Source organism: Notolepis coatsorum, assembly GCF_963971535.1.
Source record: "Notolepis coatsorum genome assembly, chromosome: 18".
NCBI lineage: Eukaryota > Metazoa > Chordata > Actinopteri > Aulopiformes > Paralepididae > Notolepis > Notolepis coatsorum.
This window is the reverse complement of record NC_140182.1, coordinates 70,433,169-70,457,385: the sequence shown is the minus strand read 5'-3', so window position 1 is coordinate 70,457,385 and position 24,217 is coordinate 70,433,169. Positions and strand designations below refer to the sequence as shown.

The 24,217-nt window shown below is 44.4% G+C and overlaps 1 protein-coding gene across 1 annotated transcript in view; it reads left to right on the top strand.

The window, feature by feature from the left end:
• vwf (von Willebrand factor) overlaps positions 1-24,217 on the top strand; it is a 165,356-nt gene that overhangs the window by 31,266 nt on the left and 109,873 nt on the right. The window contains exons 11-19 of the mRNA XM_084335399.1: positions 905-1,041; positions 2,608-2,746; positions 4,437-4,537; positions 10,997-11,192; positions 13,144-13,359; positions 15,801-16,047; positions 18,288-18,388; positions 19,336-19,487; positions 22,421-22,524. Coding sequence (XP_084191525.1) covers positions 905-1,041; positions 2,608-2,746; positions 4,437-4,537; positions 10,997-11,192; positions 13,144-13,359; positions 15,801-16,047; positions 18,288-18,388; positions 19,336-19,487; positions 22,421-22,524 — 1,393 coding nt within the window. The remainder of the gene's footprint in view (positions 1-904; positions 1,042-2,607; positions 2,747-4,436; positions 4,538-10,996; positions 11,193-13,143; positions 13,360-15,800; positions 16,048-18,287; positions 18,389-19,335; positions 19,488-22,420; positions 22,525-24,217) is intronic.

The window sequence follows — 24,217 nt, the reverse complement described above, 5'->3', positions numbered from 1 at the left end:
CGACAGAGGCGGCAATGGAGAACCGCTGGTGAAGGGTGACGTTGCGAGCGCGACCCTCCGAGGTAAACATTATGACTTCAACTAAACAACCTCGTCAAGTGTGGGTATCTACCGAAGGCACTTCCTTGTGGTGAAAGTGAAGAAGGAGGCGAGTAGGTGACCACACACCTGCTTATGAAGGTAAGCGGATAGGGGTGTGGCCAGACGAATGTCGGTATGTAAAGGTACATTGTGGAGTTTTTTATTCAGTGCTAGGCACGAAGTGAGGTTAGTGCAGACTGACGTTGAGCGGAGGCCAGAATGAAATAGAACCTTCTGTAGTGTGGTAGTGAAAGGTTCACCTTCTGTAGTGAGGTAGTGAAAGCATTAACCCTTTGTAGTGTGGTAGTGAAAGCATTAACCCTTTGTAGTGTGGGAGTGAAAGGTTAACCTTCTGTAGTATAGTAGTGAAAGGTTAACCTTCTATAGTGTGTTAGTGAAAGGTTAACCTTCTGTAGTGTGGTAGTGAAAGGTTAACCTTCTGTAGTGAGGTAGTGAAAGCATTAACCCTTTGTAGTGTGGCAGTGAAAGCATTAACCCTTTGTAGTGTGGGAGTGAAAGGTTAACCTTCTGTAGTGTGGCAATGCAAATGTTAACCCTTTTGTAGTGTGGTAGTGAAAGGGTTAATGGGACTCCCTAAAAACACTGGTATCTCGTGTATAATCCCACACCTACTACCTTAACCTCATTGGACCTCATGTCATGCCACACCGTAACCACCATACCCCATTGTGACGCTGTGCATGCCGCGTTACACAAGATACCAAGTTCTTAGTGAGTCCTGTTTGATTAATACCAGGACTGTTCATACTTCCAAACCTACATTATCTCTACTCTCTCTCTTCCGTCCTCTGGCTATGTGCAGGCGAGTGCTTGGTGATGGGCCAGTCTCACTTCAAGACCTTCGATAACAAGTTCTTCACCTACCCCGGTCAGTGTCAGTTCCTGCTGGCCAGAGACTGCACCGACAACCAGTTCTCAGTCATCATAGAGAACGTGCAGGTAATCCTGACCGCCGGTTTGCAATTACAATATTATGAAGACATCCAGTATTTTCTCACTGTCTCTTGTGTCTCTCTTTGGAGTTAGGTCACTGAAGGATTCGGGTTATTAATTAGCTGCATAACCAGGCATTTTGCTATAAATCATCATTGGTGACTCTTTATGCTTCAGGGAGCCCATTAATAATGATTCAGTACCTATAGGAGCTAATGAGGAACCATATGTTGATAAACCGTTGATTAATCATCAGTTGTCTCAGACCTGATGCCTCAGTGCAGAGAAATCCGTCCAGAATGGCTTCTACTTCGCTTCCTAACGACACATTCAGTAAAGAATTACAGTTTCCATTTGACTTTGAAATCCCCCTTTTCGACCTCCTTACCTGTAATTATGTCCGCAGAGACGGAACAAACTAAAGGGGCGACCAGCCTGTGCTTTGGTGCAGAAGGTTATACAGTAGAAGCACAAGGATGAGCGTGTGGGAATATGTTTCTGGCATACAGGAAGTATTTTTTGGGAATGAATTTCCAGCATTCTCCATTGACTTTCATGTAGTCCTTCCGTGAATAGTTTATGGTACACGTTTCTACCGCAGGAGGGTGACAACAACGGCTTCAAATGTTGCCACGGAGACTACTTCAAGGTGCTGTAGATATAAAAAAAAAAAAGAAAAAAAAAAAAAAATATATATATATATATATATATATATATATATATTTATTTATAGATACATTCCGGTTTGAAAAATCACAACATGATTTGGAGACTTCTGGTTGGACAGTGTTTCGGTTTTGAATTGTGGACTACAATGTGTTCTTGGCATACATTCAAATGTTCGAATTGCCAGATGCAACAAACATATCAGGCTGACTGGTATATGCATTTTGACTTAAGACATTTAGGAAATATTCCTCTCAATTTACATTTTACATCACAGATCCTTTGGAAATATTCCTTTCCTGATTTGCACACCAGGATAAGACGATTGTGACTTGTTGTTCAGCTAAATTAACTGGGGGGGGGGGGGGGGGGGGGGGGGGGTCGATTAATATAATCTGACAGAATGTTTGTTAAAATAGTTAGCTATCCAGCTAGCCACTTCATCGTCTCAGCAATTTTCAGATGAGTAGCCTGTTCTGCTATCTGCGTAATTTCCAGTTATATATCATTACAAGTAGGGAGTAAAGAGGAAATAATTGTTACCACTTGTGTATGCTAAAGCACATCAATCTCAATGAAAACCACAAACGGCTTGAAAGCACATCCTGAAGAGGCCACAGCAGATGACATAAAACATATGCCATACCCCCTTCATTCAACTGGGGGGGGGGGATATTTATTACAGACTATAGCACACCGCAGACATTTGTGCTCTACTGAGCACCTATTCTAGTTCTACAAGTTAACCATCAGTTAAATCATATGTGTCCTTGCTCTTTGTCAACATAAATAGTTCCTCATTGGTTCCCAGGTATCATTACTTGCCCTCCCTTAAAGTGAAGTGTCACCATATCATACTGCGCTGTCCTTGTCTCAGTGCCTTGTTCTCTCGGTGCTGTGTTTTAGTGTGCAGATGGTCAGGATGCTGTCTGCACGCGCTCAGTGACCCTCAGCCTGCCCTCCCTGGAGGACATGACCGTGAAGCTGAAGCACGGAGGGGTCGTCTCGGTTAACAGCATGGACATCCAGATCCCCATGCACCACGGTGCGCTCTAACACTTCTATGTTCATTGACACAGATGTTCGAATACCTTACAGAAAGGTGTCCCGGTAGTTGCTGGTATTATCAGTTCTACCATCACGATACCAGCCACTGAATAATAATTTACCATGGTACAACTATGGTAATAGTCATCGATCAATACAATGGTACTGATGGTACATGGTACATGGTACTATTAGATTAGGTTAGATTAGATTAAAGGGGAACTATTTTACTATTTCTTTCACTATTTGGGCACTTTTACACAATTCCTGTGAGTCTATGGAACACCTCTGTAATATATATATTTTTTTTATTCATTGTTTTGTATTTCTAATCAAGTCCTCAAAAACAGCATTTTTCTACCTCAAGATTTCGAGCTGTTTTGAGCCTGGGCTCCTAAACCACTGTGTGGCCTGCGCCGCCTCTTGAACATTAACATGCAGCGGTGTCTTTATGACATCACATATAGGCACATTTTCAAACGACTCAGTTCAGTGAGGGTGAATATTGTGAGAGGAGAATTGGAAGAATGCGCCAATATGAGAATTTTGAGACATAGATCATATTAATATAAGTTCACATAGCTAGGAAACAATGCTAAACACTCAAAAAGGCCATTTATAAGATAGTTCCCCTTTAAGATATTTTCATTATACAGCACAAGTAGGCCTACAGTACGACCAAAATAGGTTTGGTATCCAACCAGAGTGCAAATATAACAGTAAAGTAATATACAATGTATTACACTGGGTATATAATATATAAATTAGTACTGCTGAGTAATAGTGCTAATCAGATGTATGTACAAAGTTGTAGTGTTAATATGTACAGTGATACAGGTATAAAGACACTATGGTAGTAAGTCATACTGACCAGCAGCGTAACTAGTAAGAGTAGGTAGGGATGTACAGATATAGATATAGTGTCTATATAACAAGGATTATCACTATCACTCTATCACTATTACCACTATCACCATTATATTGCTCTATTATTATTATTATTATTATTATTATTATTATTATTATTATTATTATTATTATTATTATTATTATTATTATTATTATTATTATTATTATTATTATTATTATTATTATTATTATTATTATTATTATTATTATTATTATTATTATTATTATTATTATTATTATTATTATTATTATTATTATTATTATTAGTAATAGTACTAGTAGTATTAGTATTATTATTATTATTATTATTATTATTATTATTATTATTATTATTATTATTATTATTATTATTAGTAATAATAAATAATAATACTAATACTACTAGTACTACTACTACTACTACTACTAATAATAATAATAATAATAATAATAATAATAATAATAATAATAATAATAATAATAATAATCATAATCATAATCATAATCATAATCATAATCATAATAGAGCAATATAATGGTGATAGTGGTAATAGTGATAGTGATCATTATTACATATTCTACCTGTACCCCATGCTGCTATGATATCTGAATTTCCCCCAGGGGATTAATAAAGGAACACTTGACTTGACCAAATAATGATGGTAATACTGTAATACTTTTTTGTATTATGTACTTTCTACTTAGATTAAATTGCCCAGATGTAATTTGCAGTGGAGTAATAACACCTTTTCGTGCCATATGTCATCGCCTCTTTCCGATCTGTGTATTATTATTCACAGGACGTCTGCATATCCAGAGGTCTGTCCAGTCTTCGGTCCGTGTGAAGTTCGGAGATGACCTTCGTCTGGACTGGGACGGACGGGGACGGGTGCTCTTAAAGGTGGGACATGTTTAGAAGTGATCTGTTCCAAACCCTGTCTTGCGTTGCTGGTAGGGTTAGCTCGCCTAGTGCAGCTTTCAATACACAGTAGCAGGAGTTGGTTGGCTTGACGTGCCGAGACAGCTTGTACACAACCCTCAGCCTGTCTGGCCTCACGTGGTATGAGGCTGCAATCCATCACCTGGAAGACAATAGCTGTGGGAAGAGGACTAACAAGCCAACTCCAAAAGCCCTCCAGGGGGTTGGGCGAGGGGCTAACATCCCCATCCCGTAAAACACTATATTGTTACAGAAACGCCAACAAGAGATAAACAAGACATCAACACCTTGGCCCAGGGAAGAGAAGGGTCTTCGATAAGAAGGTCTATGACACCATGTGGTGAAAGCCAGAAGTCTCTGGAAGCCACACGGCCGATCACCCTTCTTTCGTCCAGGGCTGCCCATATCGGTACGTGGAACGTGAGAACCATGTATGTATGAGACGGGTAAGACATTTCAAGTAGCAGCAGCGATGAGGAACTATAATCTCACGCTGCTCGGAATAAGTGAGACAAGACGGACACAGTCCGGACAGAAACGACTGGCCTCAGGAGAGTTACTGCTGTACTCCGGACACGAAGAGGACAATGCCTCCCACACCCAAGGAGTAGCACTGATGCTATCTAAAACAGCACAGACAGCGCTCATAGGATGGGAAGCCCATGGTCCAAGGATCATCACTGCATCCTTTCAAACCAAGAAAAAGAGGATCAATATGAACATCATACAGTGCTACGCTCCTACCAATGACAGCGAGGAAGCAGACAAAGACCAGTTCTACAACAGACTGCAGTCCATTATAGAAAAGCACCCAGAGAGAGACATCACAATCCTGATGGGAGACCTTAATGCCAAGATCGGAAGTGACAACAGGGGGTACGAAGATATAATGGGAAGACACGGATTGAGGGCCATGAATGAAAATGGGGAGAGGCTGGCGGACCTGTGCGCTATGAACAACTTGGTCAACAGTGTTTTTCCCCATAAGAACATCCACAAGGCCACTTGGGTATCGTCAGACCACATAACCGAGAACCAGATTGACCACGTCTGTATCAGCAAGAAATTCAGGAGGTCCATGCAGGATATAAGAGAAAAGAGAGGAGCAGATGTGGCTTCAGACCACCACCTTGTCGTAGCCAGCCTGAAGCTGAAACTGAGAAAGAACTGGATGTCGGCACATACAACACGACACAGGTACAACACAGCTTCCTTGAGAGACGCCAGTAAGCTGGACGAGTTCAGAGTAACACTCAGCAACAAGTTCCAAGTTTTACAGGAGCTGTTGGAAGAGGACGAGTGCACCCTGTAGAACAGTTGGAAGGAGATAAAAGAGGCAGTAACGTCTACCTGCCAGGAAGTTCTTGGCCCCAAGAAGCACCAGCACAAGGTGTGGATCTCAGGGGACAGTCTGCGAAAGATCCAAGAGAGGAGGGAGAAGAAGGCGGCAGTGAACAACAGCCGGATAAGAGCAGAGAAGGCCAAGGCACAAGAAAAGTATGCAGAAGGAAACAAGCTAGTAAAGAAGAGCATCAGAGCAGACAAGCGAAGGTATATGGATGACCTGGCAACAGAGGCAGAGCAAGCAGCAAGAGAGGGAAATATGAGAGAACTGTACAACATCACCAAGAAGCTGGCAGGAAAGTACAGCAAACCAGAACGACCTGTGAAGGACAAAGAGAGAAGACCGATAACAACGGGAGAGGAGCAACAGAAGAACAGATGGATGGAGTATTTTGAAGAAACCGGCCAGCACCACAGAACCCACCAGACATCGCACAGGCTGACACAGACCTACCCATAGCCTGCAACGCACCAACCAGGGAAGAAATTAGGAAGGCTATCAAGCAGCTGAGGAACGGAAAGGCTGCAGGACCAGACAACATTCCTGCGGAGGCACTGAAGTCAGATATAGAAACCACGGTGAAGATGCTCCACCCACTCTTCATGAAGATATGGGAGGAAGAAGATGTGCCAGGAGATTGGAAAGAGGGCTATCTCATCAAGATCCCAAAGAAAGGCGACCTTAGCAATTGCGCAAATTACAGAGGGATCACACTGCTATCAGTGCCAGGGAAAGTTTTTAACAGAGTCATCTTGAACAGGATGAAGGACCTCATCGATGCACAACTCTGCGATGAGCAAGCTGGTTTCCGCAAAGACCGATCCTGCACAGACCAAATTGCAGTGCTGCGCATCATCGTGGAGCATGATGCATTTGTGGACTATGAGAAAGCCTTTGACAGCCTAGACAGAGAGACCCTCTGCAAACTTCTCCGACATTACGGGGTGCCGACCAAGATTGTTTCCATCATCAGGAACTCCTATGAGGGACTGACATGCAAGGTGGTCCACGGAGGGCAGCTCACAGAGGCATTCCAAATGAGGACCGGGGTCAGACAAGGTTGTCTGCTCTCGCCCTTCCTCTTCCTGCTGGTCATTGACTGGATAATGAAGACCTCCACAGCACAGAGAAGGTACGGGATTTAGTGGACACCTTGGACGCAACTGGACGACTTGGACTATGCTGACGATTTGGCACTACTGTCGCACACCCAACAACAGATGCAGGAGAAGACCAACAACGTGGCATCCACTTCCGCGCAAGTGGGACTCAACATCCACAAAGGCAAGACTAAGATCCTCAAGACCAATGCAGCAAACAACACCAACGCAATCATGCTGGATGGCGAGGCTTTGGAAGAAGTTGAAGCCTTTACCTACCTTGGCAGTGTTATTGACAAGCAGCGCGGCACAGATGCTGACATTAGAGCACGAATAAGGAAAGCACGTACAGCATTCGTGCAATTACGGAACATCTGGAGCTCAAAAGAACTGACTTCCAACACCAAAGTCAGATTCTTTAACACCAACGTCAAGGCAGTCCTACTATACGGAGCAGAGATGTGGAGAACTACAGCTGGAACCATCAGGAAAGTGCAGGTCTTCATTAACAGCTGCCTGCGGACGATCATCCACATCCAATGGCCAGACACCATCAGCAACTGCGAACTCTGGCAGAGAACAAACCAGCTGCCTGCAGAAGAAGAAATTAAGAAACGCAGATGGCGCTGGATAGGCCACACCCTGCGAAAGCCCGTAAGTACTATCACCAGACAAGCCCTAACATGGAACCCGCAGGGCAAGCGGAAAAGGGGCCGCCCGAGAAACACCTGGCGCAGAGACCTGGAGGCAGACACCAAGACCATGAAGATGACCTGGAAGCGTGTACCGCTTCCGCAACGGATTCTATGTCCGGGGTTGCCCTGATTGGCCGTGACGGCCATGTGACACGCCGCGGGATGATTCTGACCGGCCCGCCAAAGATTACATGATAATAAAAAAAAATTAATTTTTTTTTTTTTTTTTTTAAATATATATATATTTTTTTTATTACTTTTTTTTCTTTCATGTCAACGTTAACACGCACAATTGAGCCAAAAGTCACTCAATTAATGACAGATTTCATTGATAAATTGAGGGAAAACTTTGCAAGTCGATTTGATGAATTTGACATGTCCAGAGAATTGATGCATTTTGTGAGCAACCCATTTGCCAATGTAGAGCTATTTCCACAAAAGGACAAGAGTTCCTTGCATCACTTCACATTGATGAAGGTCTCCTGCAACTTGAAATAATTGACATGCAAGCATCATCTGCTCTGAAGCAGGCACTTGATGGAAACAAGACAAACGTCTTTCTCAGGTCTGCATCCCCTTAACAATTGTATGTATTGAGCCGTACTGTATTGTACCCATTCTGCAATCTGTTAAATAAAGTTTTCATTCATTCATTCATTCACTTGAGAATGAATCCACCACAACATTTTGGATAAAGTGTATTCATGTCAAGACATTCCCCAAAATAAAAACGCTGGCAATATCTGTGCTAACAATGTTTGGCTCAACATACACCTGTGAATCCAGTTTCTCTCACATGAATGCCATTAAAACAAGCAACGTGCCTCCTTGACAAATGAGCATTTGCATCACTGTTTGCGGGTAGCCCTCACTTCCTATTAACCCTCTTTCTCTGCAATTGCACAGTCAAAGAAGTGCAATCGCTCTCATTAGATGTGTCTGCCCCCCACCCCCCTGATGTTTGAGAGTTAAGAGTGGACAATAAGTGCTAATAAGATGCTGTGATTTGCTGTTGTTGCACAGACATGAAGCACTTTTTCATAAGCTCAGCTGCACTATAAATGTATTTTTTTGTTCAAGTGTTGATGTTTGAATGTTCAGATGCACATCATGCACTTGTTTGTTTTTTATTTTATTTTTATATTGAAATGTTGAAGAGGAGATGTTGCAGTTGTTGCACAGTCATAAATGAAGCACTTTCTGCAGGAGATGTTGCAGATGTGGCACATAAATGAAGCACTTTTTTTGAAAAGTATACTACTTTTGCAATGTAGTTAAATAAAAGTTGTGAAAATGTGGTTGCGTGTTGTGTCAAGTGTACATATATTCATAGCACGGGGAGGCACCGTGGCAGTCCGGCCCCTGGCCCCTTGGGTTTCTGACAATGTGGCCCCCTGAACAATTTAGTTGAATAGCCCTGGTGTATGGTAACTCAGTGGGGAAAGTGATTAAACAGCTCTGCACTCGGGAGATGTGGCGCGACAATGAGAAGCATTTTGGATAAAAGTATTCTGTACTTCTGTATGACAACAATGTATGCCTTTCAAATGTTAAATGATAAATGATTAAGCGTGGCGCGATGTGAAAGGCAGTGGGGCACAGCTCTGCACTCGGGAGATGTGGCGCGACAATGAGAAGCATTTTGGATAAAAGTATTCTGTACTTCTGTATGACAACAATGTATGCCTTTCAAATGTTAAATGATAAATGATTAAGCGTGGCGCGATGTGAAAGGCAGTGGAGCACAGCTCTGCACTCGGGAGATGTGGCGCGACAATGAGAAGCATTTTGGATAAAAGTATTCTGTACTTCTGTATGACAACAATGTATGCCTTTCAAATGTTAAATGATAAATGATTAAGCGTGGCGCGATGTGAAAGGCAGTGGGGCAAGTGATTAAACAGCTCTGCACTCAGAAAAAAAATGTGGCGCGACAATTGCTGCTGCGGCGTTGAAGTGGGGAAGCGGCAGTGAAACACAGCAGCCTCTGTGTTTTGCAAAGTGTGTACTAACTAACCAGGAGTGAGACTAGACGAGAGCTTGGAGTCTCCTGAAGGACACTGTGACCCTGTCTCTGGGTGCATTCGGCTAGACACCGGGATATGAAACACTGTGTTCATTCCTCAATAAGAACTGGCTTGGAACTTACTTACTTACTTACGCCTGCTACCCCTTCTGGGGCATAGGCCGTCAACAAGTGATCTCCAAGCATCTCTGTCTTGAGCTGTTCTCTCCAGTTGGTTCCAGGTCGCGTGTACCGCTTCCGCAACGGATTCTATTTCCGGGGTTGCCCTGATTGGCCGTGACGGCCACGTGACACGCCACGTACTTTACGTTTTAGGGAACTTTCTATTTTTCCTAATTTCATTGTACTTTTTACTCCACATTTATCTGAACCCATCAGTTACTAGTTACTTTGAAGAAAAATATTTAGCATAGAAAACATGGCAGACATTTGAAGATTATACACTTTAACATTTGAAGCCTGTCAACTTCAAGAGGATGTAATCAGAGCAGCATAACTGGACCACATAGCACTTTAACATAACCTTTAATCAGAGCAGCATAACTGGACCACATACTGTACCACTTTAACATAACCTTTAATAAGAGCAGCATAACTGGACCACATACCACTTTAACATAACCTTTAACCAGAGCAGCATAACTGGATCACACACCACTTTAACATAACCTTTAATAAGAGCAGCATAACTGGCCCACATACCACTTTAACATAACCTTTAATCAGAGCAGCATAACTGGATCACACACCACTTTAACATGACCTTTAATCAGAGGAGCATAACTGGACCACATACCACTTTAACATAACCTATATAGGTCAATGGATCGAGAATTGAATGCTCCCAAGCACTGGAATACACAAACGTCATGTATAATGCGTACCTTTACTTTAGATACTTAAGTACATTCAATAGCAAATACTTCTCTACTTTAACTTTAGTAGAATTTGAATGGATGACTTTTACTTTTACCAGAGTACTCATTTATCTGGGTATTTCTACTTTTACTTAAGTAAAGGAACTGTATACTTCTTCCACCACTGAGCTAAACACAGATTCTCAATGACACACTGTATTCATCTCCTACCGTTGAATGATACTGACTCAATTATACTCAATATCAAGTCAATTATATTGAAATACCACTTAAAATGAATAATAACAAATTACTAAATAGTGCCTAATAATCTAAACGAATCATAACAATTGCTATTTGATTTGTTTACAATTCTGAAATGTTACCCCTACTCCAGCTGGGACCGGCGTGGGCGGGGCAGACCTGTGGTCTCTGTGGCAACTACAATGGTAACCAAGGTGATGACTTCCTGTCTGGAGCTGGATTAGTGGAGGCGGGACCTCAGGCGTTTGGCCTGTCGTGGAGGATCAATGGAGACTGTGAGGCCAGTCACAGACCTCAGACCGACCCATGCGCAATGAATCCCAAAAGAGGTACACACACATGTATGCACACACATACACACACACCAACACACACCAACACACGCACACACGCACGCACGCACGCATGCATGCACGCACGCGCACACACACACACACACACACACACACACACACACACACACACACACACACACACACACACACACACACACACACACACACACACACACACACACACACACACACACACACACACACACACACACACACACAGTCTCATCAGAACATTTTAATAAAGTACTAATCTCTACCACAGGAAAAAAGGTACATCATGTATGTTTTAGAGCCTAGCCCCTCCCCTACCTGCTGCGACTGTTGTTCAGGACATTAACTCTTTCCTCCCTCCCTCCTGCCGAGGTGCAGATGCACTTCAGTGCTGGCTGCAGCAGACTATACATACGATGTCTCAGACATACTGTAGTCGACATGTGTCAACAAATGTACATGCCTGTTTGAATTTATGTTCTACCATTATTTAAAATTTAATGATTGTGAAATGATTGTTTAATGAGACGAGCTGAGCTGTATGTGTATGTCACTGAATTTCCCTGTGAGGGATTAATAAAGGTTATCCTTATCCTTATAGCCATACGTAATATATTTACGTATTGTATGTATTATATTTATGTTTGGTATCAGCAAAAGCCCAAAAAGCCCAGTGCAAAACAGCGGGAGTCAAGCTAATAATGCTTGTGGTGGGGGCTGGGGGGCAAGTGCACTCACCACTAGACCAAGCCATCCACCCTGATACAAATACAGCCAAAATAAGTTATGGTTATGGTTAGTTTGAGGTAAGAGTGTGGTTAGAGTTATGGTTAGTTTAAGGTAACCGTGTGGTTAAGGTTAGGGTTAAGGTTATGGTTAGTGTAACAGTGTGGTTAGGGTTATGGTTAGTTTAAGGTTATGGTTAGTTTAAGGTAACAGTTAAGGTTAAGGTTAGGGTTGAGGTTATGGTTAGTTTAAGGGTTATGGTTAGGGTTATATGGTTATGGTTAGTTAACAGGCACCCCCAAAAGTGGCCATTTTAGTTTTCGTTTTTGAGGAATGCATACTTTTTTTGCAAACCAAAATACTATACTTTATTCTTATAACACTTGCATGAGCCTGGTCTCTTTTGAAAGATAACACTCTGAAGTCTCTGATACAATAAAGAAAATTCACTTTTAGTGCTAATGAAAGAGTAACATATGTCTGAACTTGAGTTGAACTTGAACTTGTGTACTCAAAAGAAAAAAAGGTCTGCAGGTTTCCATTTTCTCATAGACTCCAATGCATTCGGCAAATTTTTTACTTCCTGTTTTCGCTTGTGACTTTTCACCTAGATCCCTGATTCGCTCATCCCCACGTAATTTCCGAGATCGCCAAATGATTGACGGAGGTAGAGCCTTGGGAGTCGGGAGTGGTATTCGAAAAAATTAAAAGTCTGCTAAAGACTTTGGCACACGCCTCACATATCGGCATGTAACTCCAGAACCGCTGAACAGATTTTGTCGCCTTTGTATTAAGAAATATGCATACCTGAGGCGCTAGAGGTCACCAAAGTGGCGTGTGGGCAAATCGCCCTCAAGAGGGCCCACATATTAAGAGGTTAATTTAAGGTAACAGTGTGGTTAAGGTTAGGGTTGGGCCGAGGCTATCAGAAAAGTGTGTCTCGGTCTTGAGCAGCCTGATCTCACTTAGCATTGTGAACAAACCATCATCCTAGTATTGCTGTGTTTGCATCAGGCTGGGTGGCTTGGTCTCGTGGTGAGAGCACTCACCCCTGTGGATGCTTTCCTCTGAGGCCTCTGTTCACCTCCCCCTCCTCCCCCCTCACACCTTATTTTTTGTTCCACCTGTTCGCCCTTGTTTACCTTCTATAATCTCTCTCTCTCTCTCTCTCTCTCTCTCTCTCTCTCTCTCTCTTTCTCTCTCTCTCTCTCTCTCTCTCTCACTCCAGTGCGCTACGCGGAGGAGGCGTGTTCAGGGCTGATGTCAGAGGTGTTCAGCGCGTGTCACGTCCTGGTGAACCCGGCTCCCTTCCAGCGGTTCTGCCGGTACGACGTGTGCTCCTGCGCGGACGAGGAGGAGTGTCTCTGCTCCGCTCTGTCGGCCTACGCTGCCGCCTGCTCCGCCAGGGGGGTGCTGCTCAACTGGAGGTCCCCCACACTCTGCGGTAACGCATCAGCACACATGCATGCACGCACACACACACACATACACACACACACGCACACACAGATACAATACACACACACACAGATACATACAATACAAACAAAACACACACACACACACACACACACACACACACACACACACACACACACACACACACACACACACACACACACACACACACACACACACACAGAGATACAATACAAACACACACACATGCACACATGCACAAACACATACACAAACACATAAAAACACAAGTCAAGTCAAGTACATTGTATTTATATAGCACATTTTAAACAACAGCAGTTGACAAATCAATTTACACAAAATTCAAGATACTATACTCAAACCATATCAAACAATTAAAACATATACATCAAAATCACATTAAAACTAAGCGGATGGACAGCTCTGCCGTTAGCTGGATGAGGTCATACCTATCAGGGAGGGATTAGAGAGTGGACATAGGGGGAGTCCTATCCGAGACCATGCCCATTTCTTGCGGGGTCCCTCAGGGCAGTGTACTTGGGCCCTTGCTCTTCCTGCTGTACATCAATGACATGAAAGCCGCCTGCACCAGCCCGTTATTTTATATGCTGATGATTCGGCCATTCTTGTGTCGCACAAAGACAAGAATCATATACAGGACATCCTAGCTGACAACATTGATAGTATTAAGAACTGGCTAACAGACAATAGGTTGTCACTGCGATGATCTAGGCAAGACGGAATCCATATTAATGGGTTAAAAAATAAGGCAAAGCAGGGAGGACAAACTTGTTATAACCACCGGATGCACAACCATCACATCACAGCCCTCAGTAAAATATCTAGGTTGTATCCTAGATGAGACTCTAGGAGGTGCCCACATGGCCCTAAATGTCCTGGGCAAGATAAGCGCCAGAACAAGGTTCCTAGCTAGGAAGTCCATTTTTCGTAACTTTGACTGCCTAAAAACCCTTCCCTCGTGTCTGGTCCAGTGCCATTTCGACTATGCCATCAGCTCATGGTACTGGAGCCTTAACAAACCCCTGCAACATAAACTCCAAACAGCACATTTAGCTGACGCTTTTATCCAAAGCGACTTACAAGTTCTGTACGACAAGTCATCATAATCAGAGGAGTATTAGGCCTAAACTCCAGAACCCATATAGGGAGGACTCAATTTACACAACTCCACTGGCTACCAGTGGAGGCCAGAGCCAAACAACTACAGCTAGGGATGGTCCACAAGATTTTAAACAGGAGAGCCCCAACATATTTTAACAACCACCTTGAAATTATTGCACACACACACAACACAAGAGGAAGCCTGAGAAATCTAGTCCCCTGTAAACACAATAGGAAGATAGGTCAAATGTCATTTAGATATAGAGGTGCAGTGGAGTGGAACAAACTACCACTCAATATTAAGGAAACCGAGAGTGCTGCAGTGTTCAAATCAAGGATGTTTAGCAACCCTTTTAGATGTAGACTATCTATCAAAATGAACCTTTGTGCGATCTTTTCCAACCACCGCAGAGCTGTTCAGAGACACCCTCCCTCCGGGGAAGACCCCACTCTGTCCTCTTGTCTCTCCTCTCTCTCCAGAGAAGACCCCGCTCTGTCCTCTTGTCTCTCCTCTCTCTCCAGAGAAGACCCCGCTCTGTCCTCTTATCTCTCCTCTCTCTCCGGGGAAGACCCTCCTCTCTCTCCTCTCTCTCCGGGGAAGACCCCGCTCTGTCTTCTTATCTCTCCTCTCTCTCCTCTCTCTCCGGGGAAGACCCTCCTCTCTCTCCTCTCTCTCCTCTCTCTCCTCTCTCTCCGGGGAAGACCCCGCTCTGTCCTCCTCTCTCTCCAGGGAAGACCCCGCTCTGTCCTCCTCTCTCTCCTATCTCTCCTCTCTCTCCGGGGAAGACCCCGCTCTGTCCTCCTCTCTCTCCTCTCTCTCCGGGGAAGACCCTCCTCTCTCTCCTCTCTCTCCTCTCTCTCCTCTCTCTCCTCTCTCTCCGGGGAAGACCCCGCTCTGTCCTCCTCTCTCTCCAGGGAAGACCCCGCTCTGTCCTCCTCTCTCTCCAGGGAAGACCCCGCTCTGTCCTCCTCTCTCTCCTCTCTCTCCAGGGAAGACCCCGCTCTGTCCTCCTCTCTCTCCGGGGAAGACCCCGCTCTGTCCTCCTCTCTCTCCTCTCTCTCCTCTCTCTCCGGGGAAGACCCCGCTCTGTCCTCCTCTCTCTCCGGGGAAGACCCCGCTCTGTCCTCCTCTCTCTCCTCTCTCTCCTCTCTCTCCGGGGAAGACCCCGCTCTGTCCTCCTCTCTCTCCAGGGAAGACCCCGCTCTGTCCTCCTCTCTCTCCTATCTCTCCTCTCTCTCCGGGGAAGACCCCGCTCTGTCCTCCTCTCTCTCCGGGGAAGACGTCGCTCTGTCCTCTTATCTCTCTCCTCTCTCTCCTGCCAGACCTGCCGTGCCCTGCGGGCCAGGAGTACCAGGCGTGTGGCAGCGTGTGTGACCGGACCTGCCGCTCTCTGTCCGGGGCGGAGGCGGGCTGCGAGGCGGAGAGGGTGTGCGAGGAGGGCTGCTTCTGTCCCATTGGACAGTACCTGAGCGACTCTGGAGAGTGTGTGGGCGCAGAACACTGCACCTGCCTGCATGACGGACAGCTGTACCAGCCCAATGACGTCTATGCTGACCACAACAGCATGTGGTCAGTCTGTGTGCATGTGTTGTATGTGTTGTATGTGTTGTATGTGTTGTATTTGTGTGTGTGTACTGTATGTGTGTGTGTGTGCACGTGTTTGTATTGTATTTGTATTTATATTTATGTGTGTACAGTATGAGTGTGTGAGTGTGTGTGTGTGTGTGTGTGTGTGTGTGTGTGTGTGTGTGTGTGTGTGTGTGTGTGTGTGTGTGTGTGTGTGTGTGTGTGTGTGTGTGTGTGTGTGTGTGTGTGTGTGTGTGTGTGTGTGTGTGTGTGTGTGTGTGTGTGTGTGTGTGCAGAAAGGCTACAGCATGCGAGCTTCATGCTGTCACCCTGTCACCCTGTGTTGTAACTGTAATGGTAGAACTATAGCCAGAACCCAGATGCAGATATAGACAGGCAGAGACGATGTCGAATCAGAGGAAACCTAAACAGCGGGTATATTTATTAAAAAGGAGAATACGGTGGGCGGTTAGGTGGTCGAGCGGAGATTGCGTTCGTCACCAGCCCCGGAGCTGTGAGCTTGGTTCGCCTGTTCGAATCCAGCTCACAGCTCCGGGGTTGTCACCAGCTTGGCTGGCCGTCTGCACTGATACAATTGGCTGTATCAGAGGGTGGGAGAAGCTGGCGGGGTGGGTCCGGGTCGTTGTAAACAGCGACTCCTACAGTTCGGTCGGGGCGCCTGCTAAGCGCGGATTGGACGTGAGGGGGATAGTGTGGTCCTCCCACACGCTACGCCCTCTCAATGAGAATCCGCGCTGCCAGGTGAAAAGAAGCGGTGATTGGCTGGACGTGTGTCGGAGGAAGCACGTGGTAGCCTCCACTCTCCCAAAAATGATCTGACTGTGGGGGGTAAAGCGCAGCGACCAGGAAGGGACTGGGAATTGGCATACGACTAACATTGGGATGGGAGAAAATCGGAGGAAAATGGAGGGGGAAAAAGACAAAAAAAAAAAAAAAAAAGGAGAATACGGTAACCAGGTTCTCAAACAGTCCAGGGAGTAGGCGAGTAGCAGGGTAGTCAGACAAGCGGGGGGGAGTCGTAGCCGGGGTCGGGTTCTCAGACAGTCCAGGAACCTCTTAAGCTGCGACAGCCCATATGTGGGACTTTTTGCAAGCGGCACTTTGGCGACCCCTAGGGTGTTCATATTTTGTAATACAATATATATATCGAATTGAAGGCTTATTTGTTGCCTGTCGATAGCGACAAAATCCGACAAAATCCGTTCAGCGGTTCTCGAGTTACATGCCGGTATTTGAGGCTTGTGCAAAGTACACAGTATTGCGCAAAATACCACTCCCAACTCAGGCTGCAGTAGTTCCGTCAATCTAGATCCGATCTCGAAAATTATTGTGGATCGTTGTAGCCAATGAGTGTGGCTTCCAATGATACCCCATGTGGGGATGTGTGAATCAGGGATCTAGGTGAACAACTAAATTATTTAACAGGAAGCCAAATGAATTGAAGTCTATGAGAAAACTGAGTTTTTCTTTGTACACAGTTTACCAAAATCACTCCTAATCACTCATTTCTGAATGGATCTTTATGAAATTTGTATATGTACTAATCCGTCTGAATTTCTAAGCCATATCACCTTCTGGGGAAATAATACCTCCGGACTACTAACTACTACAGAAAAACTTGAGTAACAAGTTTTTCTACAACTCAAGTTCAGACCTATGGTACTCTATTACGTTAGTACTAAAAGTGATTTTTTTTCTCCTTCTGGAATCAGAAACTTGGTTTGCAAAAAAAGTATGCAGTCCTCAAAAACGAAAACTAAAATGGCCAGGAGACTCATTGCAGGTTAAGAATTAACAAGGAGAAGAGTAGTTGGGCAGGTGAAGGTCATACACAGGGATCCAGAACTCAGGAGCAGGGTGTGGAGCCAGGTAGAGGACTGTGAGCAAAGGAGGACAAGACAGGTTAGACAAAGCAAACGAACAAGGACTGACATAAGAACGAGCGTTACGAGAAGTTACGATCTGGCAGCATGATGACATCTGAGCCAGGTCTAAATAGGTAGAGCAATCAGCCGGTAGATGTCAATCAGCTGCTCCTCTGGTCCCCACACACCCGCACCCCATCCTGTACTTAGGAGAGAGAGAGAGTAGATAGGCCGGGGTAGAGTGGGTAAAACCAAGGGGGTACAGGAGATGGGAAGCCTGGAGGCTTGGAGGTGCATGACAGTAACAGTGGTATTTGAAGTGATGGGTCTGGATGTTAACGCTGTGTTTCTGTGCAGCTACTGTGAGAAGGGCTCCATGCGCTGCAGCTCCAGTGAGATGAGTAGCAACATGCTGTCTGACCTCTTCTATGATGACGGGGAGCACGCACCTTCCAGGGGTATGCTGCCGTTTGGGATTCTTTCATTCATTCATTCATTCATTCATCCATTCATTCATTCATTCATTCATTCATTCATTCATTCATTCATTCATTCATTCATTCATTCATTCATTCATTCATTCATTCTGTATTGTGTACGACAAGGTCCAGTGGTCCATTCTAATAAAGAAGTAATATAATTTGGACAGTCTCTAATTATGGCTTTATAAAGAAACAGATTCCAATAGACACCTCTAACCTCTTAAGGTGTTGGGGTCTGCAGACAGTTTTGTGTTATAAGGATCATCCATGTTAAACTTCATGTCTGTGTGTGTGTGTGTGTGTGTGCGTGCCTGTCTGTCTGTCTGTCTGTCTGTCTGTCTGTCTGTCTGTCTGTCTGTCTGTCTGTCTGTCTGTCTGTCTGTCTGTCTGTCTGTCTGTCTGTCTGTCTGTCTGTCTGTCTGTCTGTCTGTGTGTGTGTGTGTACGTGTGTCTGTCTGTCTGTCTGTCTGTCTGTCTGTCTGTCTGTCTGTCTGTCTGTCTGTCTGTCTGTCTGTCTGTCTGTCTGTCTGTCTGTCTGTCTGTCTGTCTGTCTGTCTGTCTGTCTGTCTGTCTGTGTGTGTGTGTGTGTGAGTCTGTGTGTGCGCGTACGTGTACGTGTCTGTACGTCTGTCTGTCTGTCTGTCTGTCTGTCTGTCTGTCTGTCTGTCTGTCTGTCTGTCTGTCTGTCTGTCTGTCTGTCTGTCTGTCTGTCTGTCTGTCTGTATGTCTGTCTGTCTGTCTGTCTGTCTGTGTGTGTGTGTGTGTGTACGTGTACGTGTCTGTACGTGTGTCTGTCTGTCTGTCTGTCTGTCTGTCTGTCTGTCTGTCTGTCTGTCTGTCTGTCTGTCTGTCTGTCTGTCTGTCTGTCTGTCTGTCTGTCTGTCTGTCTGTCTGTCTGTCTGTCTGTGTGTGTGTGTGTACAGAGCGGCGGTCGGTCCAATGCCCCCCTCCACTGGTGCGTGTGGACTGTGAGTCAGGAGAGAAGGGCCTGGAGTGTGCAAGGACCTGTCAGAATCTAGACCTGCCCTGCCTGAGCCTCGCCTGCATCTCTGGGTGTCTTTGCCCCCCTGGCACGGTAGGTAGGGATGGCCCCCGAAACCCGGTTCTAAACGGGAACCGGTACTGAATTAGAAAAAAAGAGTATTGATAAGCTCCGACGTTATCGGTTCTGCTATCGGTAGTCTAGGAGCGGATTAGCTACGGAGCTAACAGAGTGTACCATCCATCTGCGACGCAACGGTGGCAGCAACACTGGAAACTCCATGGACTTAATTAAACACTCCATGGAAACGGAGTAACGTTAACGCTATGTCGAGTTCATACTACACTACACGTATGAACTCGACATAACGTTAACGTTACTCCGTTTCCATGAAGTGTTTAATTAGCAGCAATCTGTTGTTGAAAATGGAATGCTAAGTTAGGTATCCGAGTCTCCGAAATGCACCGGAAATGCGAGGACAGGAAGCCGTCATGAAATCGTTGTAGTCATATTGTAGTCTTTTAGTCTTATTAACTAAAATATTTTAACTAAATAAAAAGCAGCAGCACTATTGCATAACTGAGTCATGTTTGCTATGTATTTCTTTCTTTAGGGGAGTAGGACATTTGTTTAGCATGCTGTTTTATAGATGGCCAGGTTAAACACATGTTTTCATTTTAAGAGGGGGGGGGGTTTGATTTGATTGAAGTTTATTTCAAATATGCAACACAACTATCAAACATCAAGTACAGATATAGCCTTAAGCCGTTCAAATAATAAATGTATAATTTTTTTTTAAATAATAATAATCTAAAAGAACTGATAAGAGTATCGATAAAGTACCGAACCGTTAAGCAGTATCGATAAGAGTAGTAGTATCGATCAAATCCTAACGATACCCATCCCTGACGGTAGGAGTGTGTGTGTGTGTGTGTGTGTGTGTGTGTGTGTGTGTGTGTGTGGTGTGTGTGTGTGTGTGTGTGTGTGTGTGTGTGTGTGTGTGTGTGTGTGTGTGTGTGTGTGTGTGTGTGTGTGTGCTCATTCAATCTTTATTTATTATTTAATCTCAAATTATCATTGAGAGCTCTCATTTACAATGACGTTGAGAAATACAACACATTATAAATACAGAGAAAGAAAATATAGAAACGGAAAGTCAATCAATTAAACATTTAAAATAATGAAAAAAAGATAAAACTGATGAATAGATACTAATGAATTGAGGTTTAAAGTGCATTGCAAAACATTCCATGTTTCTGGGGCCCAGAAGCTAAAAGCAGATTGTCCTAATTCAGTGCAAACTCTAGGAACCTTACGTGTAAAAGCCAGTCACCAGAGAGTGTGATGAGTTCCAGAGCTCCAGTCCAGTAATTAAGTCATGTATGATGGGAGATCACCAATAATAGCCTTATACAGAAACAGATGCCAATGCAAGTCACGTCTCTCTGCCAGAGAGGACCAACCCACTTTAGCATAATAGGATACAATGATGTGTACCATAACTGTCACCAGTGATAAACCTAAGGGCAGAATGATATACAGACCCCAGCTAATATGACGCATATGTTTTGGTCTTGTCCTCGCCTATATACAACTATTTTCAAACACCTCGCTGAGGCCTTTGACATGGAGTTGACTCCCCGTGCAGAAATGGCTATCTTTGGTGTTTTACCAGGCCCGGGTCATCAAAGGGTTAGGAGAAGAACAATAGATAGCATTGCCTTTGCATCATTATTAGCACGCAGAAGGATGTTGTTCGAGTGGAAGTCACCATCGGCCCCCAAAGCACTCCTCAAAGACCTCATGTTCTTTTTAAATTGCGAGAAAATGAAATACAACCTAAGGGGGTTGGGGGTGAAAATACAAAATGTGTCATTCAATGTGTATTGTATTTCCTTGTACCTTGTTGACGAATAAATATATTTATTAAAGAAAAAATTATCATTATGATATACAGAGTCCAGAGTCTATAAACTACGTCTCCATAATCCAAGACAGACTAAACAGCTTCCACGACCTTCCTTCTGTGTGTGTGTGTGTGTGTGTGTGTGTGTGTGTGTGTGTGTGTGTGTGTGTGTGTGTGTGTGTGTGTGTGTGTGTGTGTGTGTGTGTGTGTGTGTGTGTGCATCAATGATCTTTTCTGCTTTAACTTTGTCTGTGAGATCACTTTCAATGTGAAGCAGAATCAGAGTTGACTGTCTCTCCTGGCTCATTGTTGTTCTTAGCCAGTTTCGGATGTGATGTGCCTCATTGCTGAGAAAGACCGTTCAGAACTTGAATCACAAGTTGCGGTGCCGACAGCAATGAAGGCAACGTTTTTCTTCATTTGGATCTCATCATGCTTTGAAAACAATGTACATACAGTAGCTCTAAAAAGTGTCCACGATTTGCTGAACTCGGACTCTCATCATGTCCTCTTCGAGCAAGCCCTTGTATGCCAAGATAAAGCAACATACAATAGCCTCAGGTGATTCGTAGTTATGCCCAGGGGCAGCCCGGTGCAGCTTCTAAATTACTTTGTTTATATGTTGCCTTGGAAAAATACTGTATATCGATTTAGCTTTTTGAAATATTACTCAAAATAACACGCTGGTGTTCGCTACAAAGCTATTGGCGGGCGGAAATTCGGAACGCAGATGTTTACAAAAAATTAAGTATGCTTTGCTGTGGCCTGCGGGATCAGGATGTGATTGGCTACATTATTTAACCTGAGCCTACGCGTGATTGGTTACTGCCTGTACTTGGAATGTTAAACGTTGTCACCTAGCCGATTGACACCTTGGCCGGCCCTTGCTTAATTGTCCCCAGCGGGCAGCAGCACAACACACACACAATATAGTAGCCTATATAATGCTGCGCTGCAATGAAATGTATACATATATTATATATACATTTCAAAATTCCCATAGCCTTCATTACCCGCCGCCTATGATGAGGGGGTCTTTGGTGAGTTCTTTATTAGCCCCATTAAAAGTGCCAGAAGCAGTGAAACTTAAAATATGGTAATACTGACCGGTTGATTCCAGGTACGCCATCTGAGAGAGTGCATCGCCCCGGAACAGTGTCCCTGTTACCATAACAACAGGCCCTACACCTCTGGACAGAGCATCACTATGGACTGCAACACCTGGTACGTGGGGGTGTAAATCACAAGTTTCATTGCAATGCGATACTATTATTGATTATTTGGACAACAATGCGATATTTGCAAGATACTGTGGTGGAACCGGATTTATTGTTAAAACATTGATAGTCAAATACAAATTCAGGTTAGGAGTCTGGAAGGAGGCCTTGTCTCTCTGGTCATGAGAAGTCAAGTTCCTTCTCAGTTCTGTGAGTTTTGTGGGAAGGGGGGTGGGGGCTGTGGGGAGGAGTGAATAACAAAGGGTGGTTCGGTCGAAGAGGTGAGGAAGACAAGAGGTGAGGAAGACAAAGGGTCAGGTAATACAAAAGGTGCAGGAAGAGGGAGGGGGAGTAAGGGGGAGGGAGGAGGGAGGAGGGAGGAGGTGTGAACAGAGACCTCGAGAAAAACCTCCACAATATCAAGTCTGCCATGATACGATTTCAATTTGATTAGATTCAGGGGCCTGCTAACAATATAGCCTATCATATGGCTATTTAACACAATCAGTTACATTTATATCAACTCACTAGTCGGTGCCATTATGATCAATTGGCTTCTGTTATACACAACGTCTGTCCAAGCCATCTGTAGTGATAGCGACTCCCTCTGCATTCATTAACTCACATTTAATCGCATCTTTAACGTGAATGTACAGATTCAGTATGCAAAATAAAAACGTGCCTATATTATTACCTACTATGCTAATAATGTCTACACTACTATGCACTCAAGACTGTAGCACTCAAACTTGACACTGTTTGACGAACAATCTTACTTACCCTTAGCTGCTGGAGTTGTACCCTTCCCTTCCTGCTGACTTGTTGTACATAACTTGGATAAAAGCGTCAGCTAAATAACTAAATGAAATGGCAGCCGTGATACTCGTTGCTCTTTTAGAGTTAGTGTCAGGGTTTGGTGGTGATGTGGACCCAAAATGCAGAACAGGACGAGGATAGAGAGACAGGCAGGACACGACGGGATGTAGTTCAACGAAAAAAGGCTTTACTTGTATTTCACAAGGCAGCAAAAAGGTACACTACAAAACATGAACTAAAACCTCAGCAAGGCTGGCAGAGAACATCATACAAAAACTCATTATCACAGGGTACAGACCAGAGACAGGTTAACAGGATACAGGAAACATTGATAACGAACCGACAGGGGAGTAACAGGGAAGCACAGCATATTATAGGGAGACTAATTACAACGAGACATACCTGGACAGAGACACACGCTGACAAACAAAGTGACACCAAATACATGACAGGACTGAATAACAATACATACAAATACAAGAGACAGCACACTAGACCAGACCAGGAAACAGAGTGGGCAACATGAACAACATGACGGAGAATATATTAAACATTAAGGACATATTGAGAATACAAACATGAATTGACACCAATAGTGGCAGTAGCGGGAAAAGTCCACTAGAGGGCGGCACATGCTTGGGGATGGGAGCAGGATGAGCAGGGAGCTGTCCAAGAGAGGCTGAGGGAAAGGGGGGTGCAGGGAAGGGTCTCTGAATTGACGGGGGGACGTGGCCACGCTGAACAGGTGGATTAGGACAGTTAGAGTAGTTCAGTTTTTGTGGGAAATAGCTGGTGAAAGGAGCTGGTGAGCGGGCGTTTGACATGTTAACATCAGCGCGGGGGTCAGCGGTGTGTTCCTCTTGCAGGCGCCCGGCCAGGTCCGG